Genomic DNA, 19,434 nt, shown 5'->3' with positions numbered 1-19,434 from the left:
TTGTAGACCTACAGAAAGCTTTTGACAATGTTGACTGGAATACTCTCTTTCAAATTCTGAAGGTGGCAGGGGTAAAATACAGGGAGCGAAAAGCTATTTACAATTTGTACAAAAACCAGATGGCAGTTATAAGAGTCGAGGGGCATCAAAGGGAAGCAGTGGTTGGGAAGGGAGTGAGACAGGGTTGTAGCCTCTCCCCGATGTTGTTCAATCTGTATATTGAGCAAGCAGTAAAGGAAACAAAAGAAAATTTGGAGAAGGTATTAAAATCCACGGAGAAGAAATAAAAACTTTAAGGTTCGCCGATGACACTGTAATTCTGTCAAGAGACAGCAAAGGACTTCGAAGAGCAGTGGAACGGAATGGATAGTGTCTTGAAAGGAGGATATAAGATGAACATCAACAAAAGCAAAACAAGGATAATGGAATGTAGTCGAATTAAGTCGGGTGATGCTGAGGGAATTAGATTAGGAATGAAACACTTAAAGTAGTAAAAGAGTTCTGCTATTTGGGGAGCAAAATAACTGATGATGGTCGAAGTAGAGAGGATAAAAAATGTAGACTGGCAATGGCAAGGAAAGCATTTCTGAAGAAGAGAAATTTGTTAACATCGAGTATAGGTTTAAGTGTCAGGAAGTTGTTTCTGAAAGTATTTGTATGGAGTGTAGCCATGTATGGAAGTGAAACATGGACGATAAATAGTTTGGACAAGAAGAGAATAAAAGCTTTCAAAATGTGGTGCTACAGAAGAATGCTGAAGATTAGATGGGTAGATAACATAACTAATGAGGAGGTATTGAATAGAATTGGGGAGAAGAGGAGTTTGTGGTACAACTTGACTAAAAGAAGGGATCGGTTGGTAGGACATGTTCTGAGGCATCAAGGAATCACCAGTTTAGTATTGGACGGCAGCGTGGAGGGTAAAAATCGTAGAGGGAGACCAAGAGATGAATACACTCAGCAGATTCAGAAGGATGTAGGTTGCAGTAGGTACTGGGAGATGAAGCTTGCACAAGATAGAGTAGCATGGAGAGCTGCATCAAACCAGTCTCAGGACTGAAGACCACAACAACAACGATCCACCATGCAAATAACTAACTTACTATATGGTAGCCTTGGAGTGCCTTCTATTATGGTCTGTACTACACTTCATTTTTCTATATATTGCTTCAGGAAAAGGCAGCTGTCACAGAACCCAAAGACTGCACTGATAAACACAGTACTTTATTAGGTGTGATTGGAGAACAGACTCACTAATTTTATTCTTGGCGCACTATTAGTTTAGGGGAAAAAAACCTAGAGACAATATTCTAATAAAATCAGAAAACATGTTGAATTATAACATATGTCTGGGGACAGATCACCACCATCTGCTATTTAAATTTTAACATGAAAGAAGGAACAGGATTTTAAATGGCAGTGGCAGTTTTGAGACAGGTTGCGTATTGTTTTTTGAATGGGGTAACAAAAAGCACGAGGCAGAAAGTAACTCTTTAGTGTATAATTTAAACATCTATATTTTTGACAAAAAGTATCTTCTTAATAACCATTTGGCAAACTGGCACTATTGTTTTTTCCATGACTGTGTTAGATGTATATTGTTGAAACTGATCGCAATGGTAATGCGTTGTTATTTTAATTTGTTTATTCACTACATATTTTGTTCAGATGTCATCTCTGTTGGGCATGTAATGTGATCTTGTTTTGAGATTCCAAAGTGTTAATGCTTTACAAGGATCATGTGACACTGGTGAGCAGTGGAAAAAAAAGAAGAAGCACACAATGAAATGAGTACAAGAAGCAACAAGACGACAAACATTTGGAACATCTACTGATGGAAATTCCACCACAGACCTTATTTATAGAGAACTAAACCAATGTTAATTTAGTTAATACCACTTTATTAATATGAATAGTAAACATGAAGCTTCAACCATACGAATGTTAGGGTAAATTGCCATGCACCACATAGAGGAGACACTAAACAGCAGAAAGGCTCATTTAATAATAGACTATTAGAAGTTTAGCTATTGGTCAAAGTACTTCATCAGATAGAGAAACACTCATACATTCAAGCATGCACAACTCACATACACATGGCCACTATTATCTACTGGCACTATGGCTCCACTAGGGTGAGTAGTAATTTCAGCAGGGATTGTCAGTAAGGGTGCCGAATAAATGTACGGTGGGGAGGGGAAGGGATAGCACATTAGGGGTGGGGAAAAAGCTGTCGTAGTCCCTGTGGGAGCATGCAGGCACATAGCGGAGGTGGGCTCATGGTACAGTATCAGGGAATCTACTGGAGAGGTGGAGTGATAGCGAGGGCAGAAGCATAGACAGGGGAGGACTAATATGTGAGGCTGGAGGGGAAAAGAAAAGAGGATGGAAGGAGGTGGATGACATGGATTAATGAAGGTTGAGGTCATATGGGACATGGGAACAAAGGATGCACAGTTCAGAAAATCTGATGTTAATGGGAATGATCCAGATGGCATGGGCTATGAAGCACTCACTGAAGTACGCTCAGTAAATGGGTGGTCAAGCTATTTCTTGGCTGCAGATTGGCACTATCTATTCATGCAATTGGACAGCTTGTTAGTGGCCGTGCCAAAATAGTGTGCAGCACAGTGATTGCAGCTAAGCTGGTAGACCACATGACTGCTTCCACCAGTAGTCCTGCCTCCTATGACGTATGAAACACCTGTCACTGGGACAGGTTTTTCAAATACACCTTTGACAGGGATATGGGGCACATGGCCAGGTGTTGGGAGCAGGGGTGGAATAAGGACAGACAAGGATATTGTGTAAGTTGGGTGGGCAAGGGAATACCACTGTGGGAGGGGGAGGAATAGTTCTCATTTCAGTTCATGATGAGAGGTAATGGATAACATGATTCAATCAGTCCAGTCCTGGGTGGTACCGAGTCATGAGGGAACACTCCTTTCTGGCTTATCAGTGGGTATGTGGGGGATTGTAGATGACTGGGGACCTGTTTCTGGACAAAGTGGCAGAGGATAATATTGGTCTGTGAAGGTCTCAGTGAGACTCGCAATTTACTTGGAGTGCTTGTCACTGCAAACATGATGACCATAGGTGGCTAGGCTGTATGGAGGGACTTCTTGGTGTGAAATGGGTGGCAGTTGTCAAAATATAGATGGTCGGTGGGTTTGATGTTGACAAAGGTACTGGTGGTGCCAACTGTGAGGAACAGATAAACACCGGGAAACTTTGCTTGCTGGGCTGAAGATGGTGAAATAAATGAATTAGTACAAAGTAAAAACACTTCAAATGTCTAGGTTTTAACAGTAAAAGAACAAATTCCTTGAATTTTCTGCTCCTCCCCCCACCCCCACCCTCTACCCCAGGAAAGCTGTCACCTTCGACTTATATTCAGAACTGAGGGCTGGATGAAACCCAAAATAGAAACTCCAGAATATTGAACAAAGTCTGAAACATATGTCAAAAAGACATGTTAGATGCCATAAGAGAATGTTCATTGCAATTAACAAGAATATTATTTCTATTGAGGATGAGATTGAGTCTGACTGATAAGGTATTTGGATTTGAGTAACTGGCCTTGGCTAATTCAAATTCATCATTGGACCTTTTTACCAGTCACCCAACTCCACTGTAACAGTTGTATAATCATTTGAAGACAGCATGTTCAAAGAATGCAGAAATACTCCAGTCCTGCAATATTAGTTGCAGGCAACTTTAAGTTACATACTATATACTGCGATGTCTATGGATGTATGCAGATGGTACAGACATCCAGTCTTGCTTTCTCCAAAAACTGTCTTTATTAGCTAGTTCAACAGCCCACATACGCTGAAAATATTTTAGACCTCACAGACACAGACTTGATGTTATAAACAGTGTCAATATACAGACAGAGATCAGCAATCACAATGTCACCTTAGCCACAATGGTTACTAAAGCTAATACAGTCATCAAGGAGGCCAGGATAGTTTTTATTCCAGAAATGGTAGATAAGCGGTTGTCAGCATACTTAGCAAATGAACATCATTTAGTTCCAGTATGACGAACTTAGAAGAATTAAGAACAAATTTCATTCAGAGTGTAAATCACATTCTGGACAAGTATGCGCTCAGTGAGTGGATTAAAGATAGGAAAGACCCTCTGTAGTTGAATAACAATATTTGGAAAATGGTGAGGAAACAAAGACTGTTACACTCTTGGTTCAAAAAATGAACACAGAAATGATGACAGGCAAAAGTGAGTAGAAATTTGTAAATCTATAAAAAGATCAATGTGCAAAGTGTAGATCCTGCCTTGCCAAAAGATCTTACCAAAAAACTAAGAAACTTCTGGTCCTATGTAAAATCGGAAAGCGTGTCAACAGGTTCTATTCAGTCAATCTGGAGTGGCAGTAGAAGACAGCAAATGGAAAGCTGAAATTTTAAATTACCCTTTTAATCATTCACATATGAGGATCACACACTCACACCACCATCTGAGCATCACACACAGAAATAGGCATTCCTGGCACTGAAAAACAGCTGAAAGAGTTGAAAACAAGTAAGTCGCCAGGCCCATATGAATACCCAGTTTAGATTAACAGAGAGTACTCTCTGGCATTAGCCCTTACTTAGCTTGCATTTCTCAAGTATCTCTCACCCCTTGCAAAGAATGGAGTGACTGGAAAAAAGTGCAGATGACTCTCGCTTATAAGAAGGGTAACACAATGGACCTGCAACTATGCTGCAGAATTTGTTAGCATATTCTAAGACTGAATACAATAAATTTCCATGAAAGCATCTCTTCACAAATCAACATGCATGTACAAAGTGTCACTGATCTGAAACTCAGCTTACCCGTTTCTCACACAATATCCTGTAAAACATGGATGAAAGGCAACATGTAGATTTCATATTCCTAGATTTCTAGAAAGAATTTGACACAGTGCCACACTGCAGACTGTCAACAGAGGCCAGAGCATACAGAATAGTTTCTCAGGTACGAGAGTGGTGTGAAGTCTTTTTAAGTAATTGTCCTAGATGGACAGTGTTCATCAAAGACAGGTATTTCATCAGGAGTGCGCCAGGGAAGTGTGATAGGTCCTCTCTTGTTTTCTGCATACATCAACAATCTGACAGATAGGGTGAGCAGTAATCTGCAACCATTTGCTGATGACACTGTAGTGTATGAGAAAGTGTCATTGTCAAGTATCTGTAGATGGATACAGGATGACGGGCAGAATTTCTATTTGATGTCTAAAAATATAAAAATGAAATTGAATGCAGATGTGAACAAAAACAGTACTGTAATGTTTGAATACAGTATTTATTAGTAGTGTGCTGCTTGACAGTCACATCAGTTAAATATTGGGGCATAAAACTGCAAAGCTATATGATATGGAGCAAACACACAATGTCAGTTGTAGGGAATGTGAATGGTAATTGGAAATTTGTGGTAAGGTCTTATGGGACCAAACTGCTGAGGTCATCGGTCCCTAAGCTTACATGCTACTTAAACTAACTTACGCTAAGGACAACACACACACACACACACCCATGCCCAAGCGAGAACTCAAACTTCCAACGGGGGAATGTGAATGGTAGAGTTCAATTTATTGATTGAGTTCTGGGAAAGTGTAACTCATCTATAAGGGGGACCACATACAGAATACTTGTGCAACCAATTCTTGGGTATTACTTCTGTGTTTGAGGTCCCTACCAGGTCAAATTAAAGGAAGATACTGAAGCAATTCAGTGGAATGCTGCTAATTTTGTTACTGCCTTGTTCAATCAACATGCAAATATTACAGAAATGCTCTGTGAACTCAAATGGCAATTGTTAGAGGGAAGAACTTTTTCTTTTCTTTTCTTTCTTTTTTTTTTTTTTTTTTTTTTTTTTTTTTTTTTTTTTTTTTTTTTGCAAAACACTACTGAGAAAGTTTAGAGAACAGCATTTGCAACAGTCTGCAGAACAGTCCTTCTGCTACAACATTCTCATTCAAGGACCACAAAGACAAGATAAGCGAAATCAGGGCTCATACTAAAGCAAATACACAGTTGTTTTTCCCTCAGTCCGTTTGTGAATTGGGCAGGAAGGGAGTTGACTACCAGTTGTATAAGGTACCCTTAACCATGCCTCTATGGTGGCTTGCAGAGTAGAGATGTGGATGTACATGTAGAAAGTGTTGAGGTTCTGGAGGAATGTGGATTGTGTGTCCTCGCCCTCAGTTCAGATCAGGGACCTTAATCTGAAAGAGGTAATGGGCTTGGGATTCTAGGTGGTTAGGAAGGATTGCTCTTGATTTTTCAAGAATAGGTTGTCACAAAATGCTGCCATGTTGGTGCCCATGGAAATACAGCAGATCTATTTGTAGGTGACGTCTTCAGATGAGAAGTAATAATTTGGAGGGTGTATTTGGTCATGATGACCAGAAAGAAGTTTGTGGGTTTGGAGTCAGTCAGGCTTTCGGAAAGGTAGTGTTCCATTGCAGCAAGACCATGAGCATAGTGGATTGTTTAATGTGGTTTATTTTGCTCATAATGCACATACTCTAAATCATTTGATTTAGGTACAGAAGACACGCCCAATTGTGGTAAAATTTCACTATAAACAAAGAACAGCTGATGTTAACAAACAGCATCATAATAATACAATTTTGTTGTATATACATACAATAAAATCTAACAAATTACCCATTGCTCAGATTATCATTTCACCCTCTATGAATTCTATTGAATATTGGCATTTCTCTCTCAGAATCTCATTTATAAAATTTCTGGCTTCATATTAAATATGTTTTTGCTCGTTAACTTGTTACATATTGTCATCCCCGTATACTGTGGAGTCTATGCATGTAATTTCAACTGTTGTGTGAGTAGCATAAAATTGTACAAACAAATTTCAGTCTTGCAGCCGATCATCGTTCAATACCTCGTACGATATTTCAACTGGCCACCTGCGAGTCATCGTCAGGTGAGCCATTGCAGACTAGTGAAAACGTCCTCCATTCCACAATATATAGCACGCTGTAACTATTCTGCGCATGTGTCGAAAACTTGATAGATGGACCACACTGCCCGCTGGCACACACTACCCACCAGCAGCGCCCTCCCTGCGTTGCTGTTTGCCGCGACTGTCAGTGCACTCTGTCATCTTCGATCTGAGCAAATCGTGGAGATGATGGGATTCCATGCACTGTCCAACTGGTAGTCGCTGTCACGTTTCAACAGATTTTCCACCAGATGTATTTCTACATTCTACAGATTCTTTAATGATGGAGTCTCAGAAAGATGTTGCTCTGGACAAAATCATTATTTTCTCATACTCCATTGAATGTCCCGTAAAAATACAATGTTCAGCAATAGCGGACTTGCTTGGCTGCAGAAGGTGGGTGTAACGTTGATGTTCAGTGCAGCATTCTTTCACGGTATGTATGGTTTGACCTACACAAGCCATACTGCATTGGCACGGTATCTTGTAAATTCCGGCCTTTCGTAGTAACAGATTGTCCTTTACTGATCCCACAAGGTCCTCAATCTTCGATGGTGGGCAGGAAACCACTTTCACCTGAAATTTTCAGAGGATTCTTGCTATTTTAAATGAAGTGTTGCCAATGAAAGGAAGAAAAGCTAAAGATTGTTGGCATGCTCTCCTCTTTATCCACTTCCTGCTTCTTAGTTTTAACTGTTAGTGCCCTGTTAATCTGCCGGATAGAATACCCATTTTTGCTGAATACTGTCTTTAGATGGGCGAGTTCTTGAGCTAAGCTATCTAGATCTGAGAGAGTATGAGCTCTATGAACAAGTGTTTTAAGGACACTCATGGTTTGCAACGGGTGATGGCAACTCGATGCTTGCAGGTACAAATCAGAATGAGTGGGCTTCTGATAAACTGAATGCCCTAGAGAACCATCATTCTTCCTTCGAACCAGGACATCCAAGAAAGGCAAACAACCATGTTTCTCTATTTCCATGGTAAACCAGATGATGCTATGAATGGAGTTGAGGTGATGCAGAAACTCCATTAATTTGTCTTCTCCCTGAGGCCACACTACGAAAGTATCATCCACATACCTCCAAAAAACTGTTGGTTTCAGGGCAGCTGATTCAAGTGCTCTCTCCTCAAAATCCTCCATAAAATGGTTGACCACCAAGGGAGACAGGGGGCTACCCATGGCAACATCGTCATTCTGTTCAAAATATTCTTGATTAAACATAAAATAAACAAAGCAGTGATATCAACAGGAAACATGTTACCAAACAGAGTCAAAGAATCTGCAAGAGGAACTTTTGTAAAAAGTGAGACCACATCAAAACTTACTAGAAGGTTTACAATGCTAAGATGGAGAGCCCCCAGTCTAATTATAAAATCAGCTGAGTTTCGTATGTGGTGTGAGCACTTGCCCACGAAAGGTCTCAGCAAGGAAGCGAGACGTTTTGCTAAATCATATGTAGGAGCTCCATTGTTACTCAATATTGGACACAGAGGAAGACCCTCTTTATGAACCTTTGGAAGGCCATACAGTCTTGGAGGTACACAACCATGTGGTCTTAATCTCTTGATGGTCTCTTGCGGTAAGGAGGAGGAATTTAATAGTGCTGAAGTTTTCCGTTACAACCGCCCTGTTGGATCGTAATCAATCCTCCTATAGGTAGAGTCACTTAGCAGACCATACATCTTATCTTTATACACACCACGAGGTAACAAAACAGTTGCATTAGCTTTGTCAGCTTTCAATACTACTACTGCAGGGTCCTCTCTCAGATCTCATAATGCAGCCCTTTCTGCAGGGGTTAAGTTACTGCGTTGAGCAGGAGCCTTCAACAGAGCATGGCAAGTTTCCCTTCTTATTTCTTCTGCAGCATCCTACCCAGCGCAGTAACTTAACCCCTGCAGAAAGGGCTGCATTACGAAATCTGCAGCTCAGCATCTCCTCTTTTTCTTTTCATAATGTCGTTACAGTCCATTCTGAATTTTCCATTTTTTGACTCTTCATTCTAACAAAGATTTCATTAGTTAGTAGCACTCCCAGGATACCACAAAATGTAACAAGTCATTAAAATTATGGACTCTAAGCAGAAAACTCATGAGCCTTTCTAACATGATATCAAATAGTAGGTTTTTAGTATACCAAGGAGACAAAATAGGGAATCATTTGTGATGGTGAACACTTACCCATGACACTATTACAACCCTGAAAATTATGCAGAAGTTTTCCAGGCATGAAGACAGTTCATAGTTTTCTAAAGTATAACATTCATTTATGCAGTCTTCCTCCGAATGGAGCAATAACTGCTACAGATACCACTTTTGTTTAAGTAACATGCTGCCACAGTATAAGGTGCAATTTACTCTTCAGAGAAAGTGTTTAGGAACAGAGGCATCATCTGAGATTTGTAATTAGTTATACCTCTAAAAATGAAAACTAAATAAAACAGCATGTACAAAAAAAAAATCATCCTCAAAATGAAAGAGCATAGAAGGAGAAAAACTGAAAAAATAGTGAACATTTTATCACAATGGCAAGATTTTTTTTATCTCAGATCTTTGTAGTGTCAGTATTACACAGGTATTACAATAACATAAAATATACATTGTAAAAATTATAATGGACTGTACAGTTTTGAATATTCAAAAGTCTGTTTACAGGCAAAGTATACATGAAAGTAAAGCCATACCTGAGATTTACACAATACAAAATGCCGCACAGTGATGCATAGAGTAAGTAACAAAACATATTCTACAACATACAGTAGATTGTACATTTCACAGACAAGGACATACATAAAACATTTGTAGAGCAGATTATCACATTCTCTGTCACCAATATTTTAATGCACTTTGAACTATATTGTGAAGTATCATTATCGATACTTGTCAAAGGCTTTAAAAATAGATTTTAGTGTGCAGTGCCATTCAGACAGAAGTGAAAAAAATTGGCAGTCAAAATGGAGAAATATAAAAGGAGTTGAGAAACAGAATATATGGTCATATCACTTCAGGCTCTGTCTTACTGAGTGCACATGCAGTATCAAAGGTAGAACCCTTTCTATTATAAATTCATCCTTAAAACTAAATTACTCTTGTTGGTTTTCATTATTATCATCATTGTCTTCATCATTAATATTATCAATATCATTATCAATTATCAGTCTAAAACATTTTCTCAACATGTGCATTTTACACAAGCGGTGATTTTCAGGTCACAGATTCATTACTATTGCCTTTCAGAAGTATCCCAAAACTGAGCGCTACACTGTTAGTGTATTATTTCTGAGTTACTGAGTAATGCATAAAAGTCAGCACCAAAGACAGGGTTAACTCATTTTACCTAATGGTTAACAGCATTTAAAAAACAAATCCTGCAAGAAGTATTTACTAAAACATTTGGATCCATTAGATGTTTTGTGATGTTTGTGTTACATTCTGTGATCACAATATTTGTACAGAATATTTCGATGTGATTCTCATATTTGGGCAGACTATGAAGAAGGTGAAACTGAATGAGTTTGTTATAACACAGCTTCTTCTCCAAGGAAGACGTCTGCTCACAGCCACAGCTTTTCTACATTAACAACCTTGTAATTTCAAAATAAGGCTCATGCTGTAATCTACAAATGATCCACTGGCTCAAAAACTTCTTTCATGAAACTCTTAGTTATAATAAAAACAATGCACTTTTTTAAAATGGGCATATTTTATAACAGTTATCATAGAAAATATCACAGTATAGCCCTTTCAAACAAATGAAAATGCTTCCTCATCCACTATCTTATTATTAAATTTTTTGAATTTCCACTCTCACCACCTTTCAGCTTTACACAAGTTATGGGATAGTTCAACAACTATGAATTTTTTTAACACTATAAATTTAAGCACTTCTACACCGACATACACTTTTAACAACAGCTGTGTCAGCTTACAGAAAAAAAAGTTGAGATTCATGTGCAAACCACATACTTCACAACTACACTGTGAAGTTTCCTATTGTACTCAATTGTAAATCACCATAACATATCCAGCAACCTGAATACAGCATTCGGCTAAGATTTCAAGCAATGAGTGCTGATATGTAGCTGTCTCATGAACATTTTTCTCATACTGTGTTGGTCAATTATACATCATGCACAATGTGTGTGTCAAAATATGCTAGACCCAATAAGCAAGGCTCTCCACTTCTACAGCAGCAAATACAAATATCTATGTATATAACCTGCTGCAAACTTTCAAAACTGCAAATGGCAGTGCTGTCTACTTCATGGCACCAAACAGTAGGAAACAAACACACTAATGCTAGCAGTGAAGCTATGTGGCTCATCCGGTAACAAGTGGCACTTCAGATCTTTACAAGACAGATTATTTCTACATTGCTGTCTCACCAATGCTAAATATCACAAAACACAATGAAGATTCTTTAGAGTTATGTTATGAGCCGTGGTGAGTGTAGACCTTCCACCTGTTTGTCAATTGGCGGGCAATGACTGGTATTGGGAGGACCCCAGTCATGCAACCCACTTGAATTGGCCAGTCTGTGCGTTAGTCGATGGGCAATTGAGAAACCTCCACTTCCTTCCAGTTGCGTCAGCACAATTATTACCTGTCTGTATTAAAAACAGAAGCATAAATTTTAATACACCCACACATACTCTGATGGAAATATCAACATTTAACCAAGCCACAACTAATTTATCAACAATAATCAACAGTGAAGTAGGGTTTTGTGGTGTGTGTGTGTGTGTGTGTGTGTGTGTGTGTGTGTGTGTGTGTGTGCTTGTGTGTGTGCGCGGGCACATGAGAGAGAGAGAGAGAGAGAGAGAGAGAGAGAGAGAGAGAGAGAGAGAGAGAGAGCGCACATACTGTACACATGTGAGCTGGATGTTCAGGGATGCTACTTGAAAAATAAATATTTACAGAATGCCATAGTTCATTGCCCATAGTCTAATATAAACACAACATTGCTCAAGAAAAATGGCGCTACTTCATCCCCACTACTGTAAAACACATTTCTCCTACAGAACAAGTGCTCATACATCTTAAAGTATGCATTTCAGAGTCCATGTTTACTAGACATTTTGCTTCAAATGATCATTCTTGTCATACCACTGAATATTAACCAATCGTCCTTGGATACCATGTGTGGCAGAGATTGAATTTATTTCATCTAAAGAAATACATAGTCAAAGACGATGAATATGAAGGTTCCATGTTTAGAAGGTCCATCAACAGTAGTTACCCAGGAAGAAAAAGATGTAAATCCAGAGAAGACAAAATCCTCCAGCTGCCTTACAATAGAAATTCCTTTCTCTGGATCTCGTCTCTCCTTTCACAGTGATCTTCATATTTCCAGTGTCCACCAGTCCCTACCCCTTACAAGCCTGGTACTACAGAAACAAATATCTACAGGATCCCAGAATCACTTCCGCTCTACCACGTAGATGAGGTTACCGTGCAGTACCAACTACCTGCACCACATTTTCCAAATTGAAATCCTAGAAGAGCACTCCAGACGCTACTTCCATAAGTTATCAAATTTATTGACACTCCACTCCAACATAGAGAACCCTTACCCATCAGAACCTATCCTAATACCAGTGAACCCACTACACAGCCCTCATAGTACCCAGACCCTGGCTTACTGACCTTTTCCATTTACCACATTCTCCAAAACTCCTTCCTAACATTCCACCAAACCACAAACCTCAACAAATCCAAAACAATGTTGTCAACTTATGCATGAAAAAAATAAATCCTACAGAAGTTTCAGTCCTATCTGTCCAAAGAAATCACCCTCAGCTCCCACCCAAGTGCAACAATATTATGAAAAGGATAGTTGCTACTCACCATATAAAGGAGATGCTGAGTTGCAAACAGGCACAACAAAAAGACTGTCAAAAGGGAGCTTTTGGCCAACAAGAAACGGTCAAAAAAAACACACACACACACACACACACACACACACATGACAACAGTCTCTGGTCACTGAGGCCAGACTGCGAGTAACTGCACATGATGAGAGAGGCAACTGAGTGGAGGGGGTAAGGAGGAAGCTGGGGCAGGGAGGAGGAGGAATAGCAGGGTAGCAGCGGAGGATAATAAAGGGCTGCTTGTGCAAGTGTACAGAGACGAGAAGACAGAGGGTAGGACAGCTATTGTGCAATCAAGAGGTTAGAGGGCGGGAAGGGGGGGGGGGTAGTGGAAAAGAAGAGAACTAGAAAGACTGTGGGTATGTTGGTTGTATAGAGAGCTGTGTATTGCATGAATGGGAACAGGGAAGGAGCTAATGATTAACGACAATGACTAACAAAGGTTGAGCGACAAGGGTTATGGGAATGAACATTAGTGTATATCCACCTCTAAGATGGCTACATCAGTACTGCCATCCTTGGCATGGCTCTCACACCTGCAGTGATAAGCGGTCCCTCTCAAAATATACGAAGGGTCTCATAAAGACCTTCACAAACCATAATTAGCCTCCCAACCGTGTACAAAAGCAGATCTCCTATGCCCTATCTCTGCAGCCACCCACAACCTCCGAAACTCTCACCGTCTGGCCACACAGGAGCATTCCACTAATGACTCAGTACCACCCAGGACTGGAGCAACTGAATCACATTCTCTGCCGGGGTTTAGACTACCTCTTGTCATGCCCCGAAATGAGAAATGTCCTACCCACCATCCTTCCCACCGCCCACCGAACCTACACATCTTTGTATATCCCTACACAACACCTGTTCCCAAACCCTTACCTTAAGGCTCATATCCCTGTAATAGACTCAGATGCATGACCTGTCTCATACATTTTCTTATCACCACCTACTCCAGTCCAGTCACAAGCATCACCTATCCCATCAAAGGCAGCATTACCTGTGAAACCAGTCATATGATCTATAAGCTAAGCTGTAACCACTATGCTGCATTCTACGTGGGCATGACAACAAACAAGCTGTCTTTCCACATGAATGGCCACCGACAAACTGTGACAAGGAACAGCTGGACAACCCAGTTGCTGAGCATGCTACCCAACATGATGTTCTTCATTTTAATGACTGCTTCACAGCCTGTGCCATATGGATCCTTCCCACCAACATCAGCTTTTCTGGACTGCGCAGATGGGAACTCTCCCTGCCATGTATCCTACATTCCTGCAACCCTCCTGGCCTCAACCTTCAATATTAGTCATTGTCCTTACCCATCAGCCCCTTCCCTGTTCCCATCCCAGCACTACAAGTAGAAGTGGGCCAAACAGTTGTTTTGGAGTAACCATGTTCACGGTTATGGTTATTTGTTTTTAGAACCATTATTTTTAATGGCTATAAATAAGTGTCATTTATTTTTCACTACCAGATATCCCAGATGGGTTTACAGTTAAATAACGAAGTAGGTGGAATCCATCAGTTTAGTTATCAGTATAATTATAACTGTGAGTAGAGCAATGTGGCAGGATTGTCGTATGAACTGTGCCACAACCTTAGCTAATTAACTGCCAGATACATTTCAGTTGATGTTTGGATGGTTATTGGTGTTTCATGTTATATATATGTAGGTTATCAATCACTGTTAGAAATATTATTCTCACAGCTGCAACAGAAAGTATGCAGAACTTCGCCATAGCATTGTATAAGTGCTTTTTTTAAGTATGAACTAATATGTACACAGAATATTGTAGGGAAAATTCGAAGCTTAATTTCTTGTGCTGTTCACTTAACATAATAAGTGTACGGCCTTGTAATACAACACAAAAATATATGCAACATGATAGATTCGTTTACTCTTGTGTGAGATAGTGCATTTGAGGAAAGAGTGAGTATGATACTCCAAGTTTTATGTGAGATTTGTAAAACTGCTAGATTTCTTCAGCTACAGTGAGGGTCTTAATTTTTTGGTGGGAGAATGACTGTTTACATTTCTCCAAGCCTTCAGTTTCTTGTGTATCTCGTATGTTTGGCATTGTTGTATGCAGAATTCCAGTGGATGATTGGTTGTGTTAACCTCTTAAGGTTGATTTAAATGCCTTAGAAACCATTACGATACTTTTTTTCTCTGTTGATCTAATCATTCTTTTGGTATCCAGATTGTCAGAGTTTGAATTAAAAGTATGGTACTGATGTGAGGAGGATATGGATTTGCATTAAGTTTTCAGAAATTTTTCAATAACAAAATTTCCTATCCAGAGGAACACATCACCTGAGATTCCATTTTTTTCCCCCCATATGAAGCAATAATAAACACTTCATCTGTCAATGCAACCTGATTATTTTGACTTTTTTTTCTTTTTACAATTTAATATCATGACAGTTAACTGCCTGAATATGTAACAGACTAATTCATGAATGAGACAGGTGAGCAATAAAAATGAAGGGCTAAGTTTTGCATATAACAGAACCTCAACATAGCAACGAGTGTACCTGACAAAGTATTTTGTTGTTGCTTAACATAATAGAAAATGAACTGACTTGAGCTCTTTACAAACAAAAAGCATATATTGTTCAAAAGTTCATATAGTATGCACAAGCAGTAGTAGACCCTAAATAAGTACATATATACTTTTATTTAAATACCACTGACAAAGTATCTGTCCTGATTATTTTTGTAAGCAAACCTGTATTCATTCCTAATATGCCTCCTTTAAATGGTTAATGTGCCAGACATGTGTCTGAAGTGTAAATGTTCCACTGTAAAATTTTCTTGTATAAAATTGAATTGCTCAATACTATGTAGGAAATGTTTCAAAGTCAATAGCTGAAATCTAATTATATTAAAAAAGCCCATTTGCAACGGATGTGTATAACCTGAGAAAACTCTTTCTTCTCTTAGTAAAGCCACAAAGATAAGTTTCACCAAATTACAGAAGTTTTTTTTTTCTTTTTTTTTTTTCTTTTGTACTCAAGTTGATAAGATACACTTTAATGAGATTGATCTGATACAACAATGGCACTTTTGCATCTTAATGATGCCACTAACCATTAGGGACAATGGTATACTTTGAGAAGGTACTCAACTATTTTCCATCTTTAGATCACCTACAATACTCTAAATATTTCAGTAAGCATAAAACCTCTAAAAAATATAAACATGTTGCATACTCTTTACAACATTTCATAGCTTTCCATGTATACTATTATTGCTAGTACCACTACCCTAGTAGCAACAACACAAAGAAAAACAAGAACACAAAATGAAAGTCAATACCCTGTAATGCAACCAAAGTCCGCAAAGATACTGACACCTGTTCTGGAACTACAAGATACTAGAAATGGAGAAAATAGAATCCCGTTATCTGTCAATTCTCTGCAACCCCCGTAGAAGTAAAAAAATATTTTGTTCACTCCAGGAACTATCCTCTCTGGAAATATCACCAGGTTCTACAACCTTAAACTTGAGCCAGAAAAACAGTTATCAACTTTCAGATTACCTGTAGTGGTAGTCGGTTAACTGCCAGAGAACAAGAACTGTGAGCAAATACTATAAATGCCAGAGAAAAATACCAACCACAGACAGTTGTTTCCATAATCACTTGAATTCCTTATAGTAACTATTTGTATTACCTGCCCAAACTAAATTGACAAACAGAGCAGTGACTCAAGGGAATGACCGTACATGTCCAATGCCTTTACGGTCACTTCTATTCAGCCACTGCTCAGACATTGACATCATTTAAGTGTGTGTGCTGAAAGTAGTGAGAGGGCACAAAATAGTACACAGTTCTATCAACAGATGGCACACAGTATCTCAGTTATTTCCATTACCTATAGAACAACTTCCAGATGGTCTATTCCTCTCTATTGTAGCCAGATCTTAAATGAGTTGACGCAAAAGCATAGTATGATCTTTGGTAAACAGATGGTGTGAGACACTGTTGGCAGTTATTGAAATAACTGCTAGTATCAGATGAGGCAGTTATCACAGCAGCTGCTACTTCTCAATAGCTGGTTATTTCTATGAGTGACATTATTTTTTGCCACCTCTACTACACAGCCCTCTATCCCACCAACACACCCACAGTGTTTTTACTTCTCCCATGATGCCCCCCCCCCCCCTCCACCATCTAACCTCCCAATTGCACCTAGCTGCCCTACCCTCTCTCCACCTCATCCCTGCCCGCTCTCACAAGCAGTAATTTTACCAACCCCCACCCCTATCCTGCTATCCCTCCCCCTCCCTACCCAACGCTTCTCCTTACCTCCACCACCTAGTTGCCTCTCCCATCATGCACTGCTGCTCGCAGTCTGATGTCAGCAACCAGAGACTGTTGTGTGTGTGTGTGTGTGTGTGTGTGTGTGTGTGTGTGTGTGTGTGTGTGCATGTGAAACACTTCTTGGCTACCAATCCCTCCAACCAGAACCAACCTAATCCCAAACTGAACTTTGCCTTTCCAAATTCATACTCCCATACAACCATAACAACCCCCTCCACACCTAACAATCCTCTGGTCACCTTCGAGGAATTCCCAACTTCTAACCTGGCCTCACTATCCTTCCCAAGAACACAAACATCTCATTAGTTATTCACAACGCCAAGACAGTCACTGATTTAATAATTCTCCCTGCAGAGAAAAGTGCCACCACTGTTGTAATGAATCACACTGATTATCTGACTGAAGGCTTCCACCAACTGTTTAATTCCTCCACCTACAAGCTCTACCATAATTATCCCATCCCAGAAGTCCAACATAATCTCCAATCTCTACTCAAATCTTTAGGCCAATGCAGAATCACTACGTTGAATCCATAACCATCCTCACACCAATGACCCCCACACACCCACCTTCTTCATACTTCCCAAAATCTATATACCCAGTCATCTTAGGATGACCTGTTACTGTACTCCCACTGAAAGGGTCTCTGCTCTAGTCTACCACTCTAATGACCTCATTGTTGTCAGGATGTTAAACACTAAACTCTTGTCTAACAACACCTACATCCAACTGCCCACAGCCTAATCTCTCATATCAAAGATACAAACCACTTCCTCTCACAACACTCAAGCATCCCCAAACTGTTAGCACCTAGGTCCTCACTTGTTATTGTTGATGTCACCTCCCTATATACCAACACCCATCATGCTTTTGCTTTGCTACTACCAAACACTACCTCTGCCACTGTCCCTCCAACTCTAAGCCCACTACCTGATTCCTTATGCGCCTTTTTCATTATATCTCCATTCACAATTACTTCTCCTTTGAGGAGAAGATACACAAAAAATTCCATGACACAGCCAAGTATCATGGCACCCTCCTATGCCAATCTGTTTATGGACCATCTAGAGGAGACCTTCACAGCCTCCCAAAACTCTGGTTCAGGTTCATTGATGATTCTTCATGATCTGGCTCCAGGGCCAAGAAGTCCTAGTCTCATTTCTTCTCAACCTCAATACACTCTCCTTCATTCACTTCACCTGTTCCTCCTCAACCCACCGTGGCACCTTCCAGAACATTGACCTCCACCTCTCTAATGGCTCCATCTGTACATCTGTTCATCTGTTCATATCAAGCCCATTAACCATTAATAGTACTTGCATTCTGACAGCTGTCATACCTTCAACACCAAAAAGAAGCTCCCAGAAGTGTGGCCACTCGTGGATGGCACATCTGTAACGATGAGAATTTCTGAGCCCAGTATGCTGAAGATCTCACACAGGGCTTCAACGATAGGCACTATCCACCAAACCTAGTCTGCAAACAGATCCCCCCCCCCAAGCCCTCCCCCCACCCCGGTGCTGCATAGGGGCATTTACTTCATCACCCAATATAATCCCAGATTGAAGCAACTGAACCATTTCCTTTCCCAATGTTTTGACTATCTATCATCGATCCCAGAAATAAGGGACATCCTACCTACAATCCTTCCCATCCTGAAACTGTATTCCACCACTCACCTGACCTACACAACATCCTGATCCGTCCCACTGCCTCAGCGGCCGTATCACTGTGGAAGACCCAGATATAAGACCTGCCCAGCTCACCAACCCAGCACAACCTACTTCAGTCCTAGTGTCATGGGCTTATCTCATCCCATCAGAGGCACGACCAGCTGAGTTCACAATCTGTGGCGTCAGGATCCTCCCCCAGCAGCAGCTTTTCTGAACTACACAGATGAGAGTTATCCTTGTAGTTTCCCATGTAGTTCTTTTCATTCAGAATATCTATGACATTACTGTTATTTGTACAAATATGCACATGATAGATGATCCAGAAATTTTTAACATTGAAAGTTTGAGAGAAACTGCTAGATATCAACTGCAATTTGCATGACAATGATTATCAATGTACTGTTCAAATTGTTTATTTATTTACTGAAAAGTCTGCATTAAAAGACTCACTTTTCTGCCTTCGATACACAAACAAAAGTGGGTATATGAAAGAAAAGTGTAGTCTCATATCTGTGAGTATGATGTGTGTACACCTTCAAAGCTTATCTCTAAAAGAGAAGTGAATAACCTGGCAGATCGTACAAG

General features: G+C 39.9%; 1 protein-coding gene across 1 annotated transcript in view; it reads right to left on the bottom strand.

Moving 5' to 3' along the window:
- Positions 1-9,524: 9,524 nt before the first annotated feature.
- LOC126199294 (calpain-D-like) overlaps positions 9,525-19,434 on the bottom strand; it is a 113,822-nt gene continuing 103,912 nt past the window's right edge. The window contains exon 14 of the mRNA XM_049936119.1: positions 9,525-11,582. Coding sequence (XP_049792076.1) covers positions 11,402-11,582 — 181 coding nt within the window. The 3' untranslated portion in view covers positions 9,525-11,401. The remainder of the gene's footprint in view (positions 11,583-19,434) is intronic.

The sequence above is a fragment of the Schistocerca nitens genome, chromosome 8, assembly GCF_023898315.1.
Source record: "Schistocerca nitens isolate TAMUIC-IGC-003100 chromosome 8, iqSchNite1.1, whole genome shotgun sequence".
In the NCBI taxonomy this organism is placed as follows: Eukaryota; Metazoa; Arthropoda; class Insecta; order Orthoptera; family Acrididae; genus Schistocerca; species Schistocerca nitens.
This window is presented reverse-complemented; position numbering and strand designations above follow the sequence as displayed.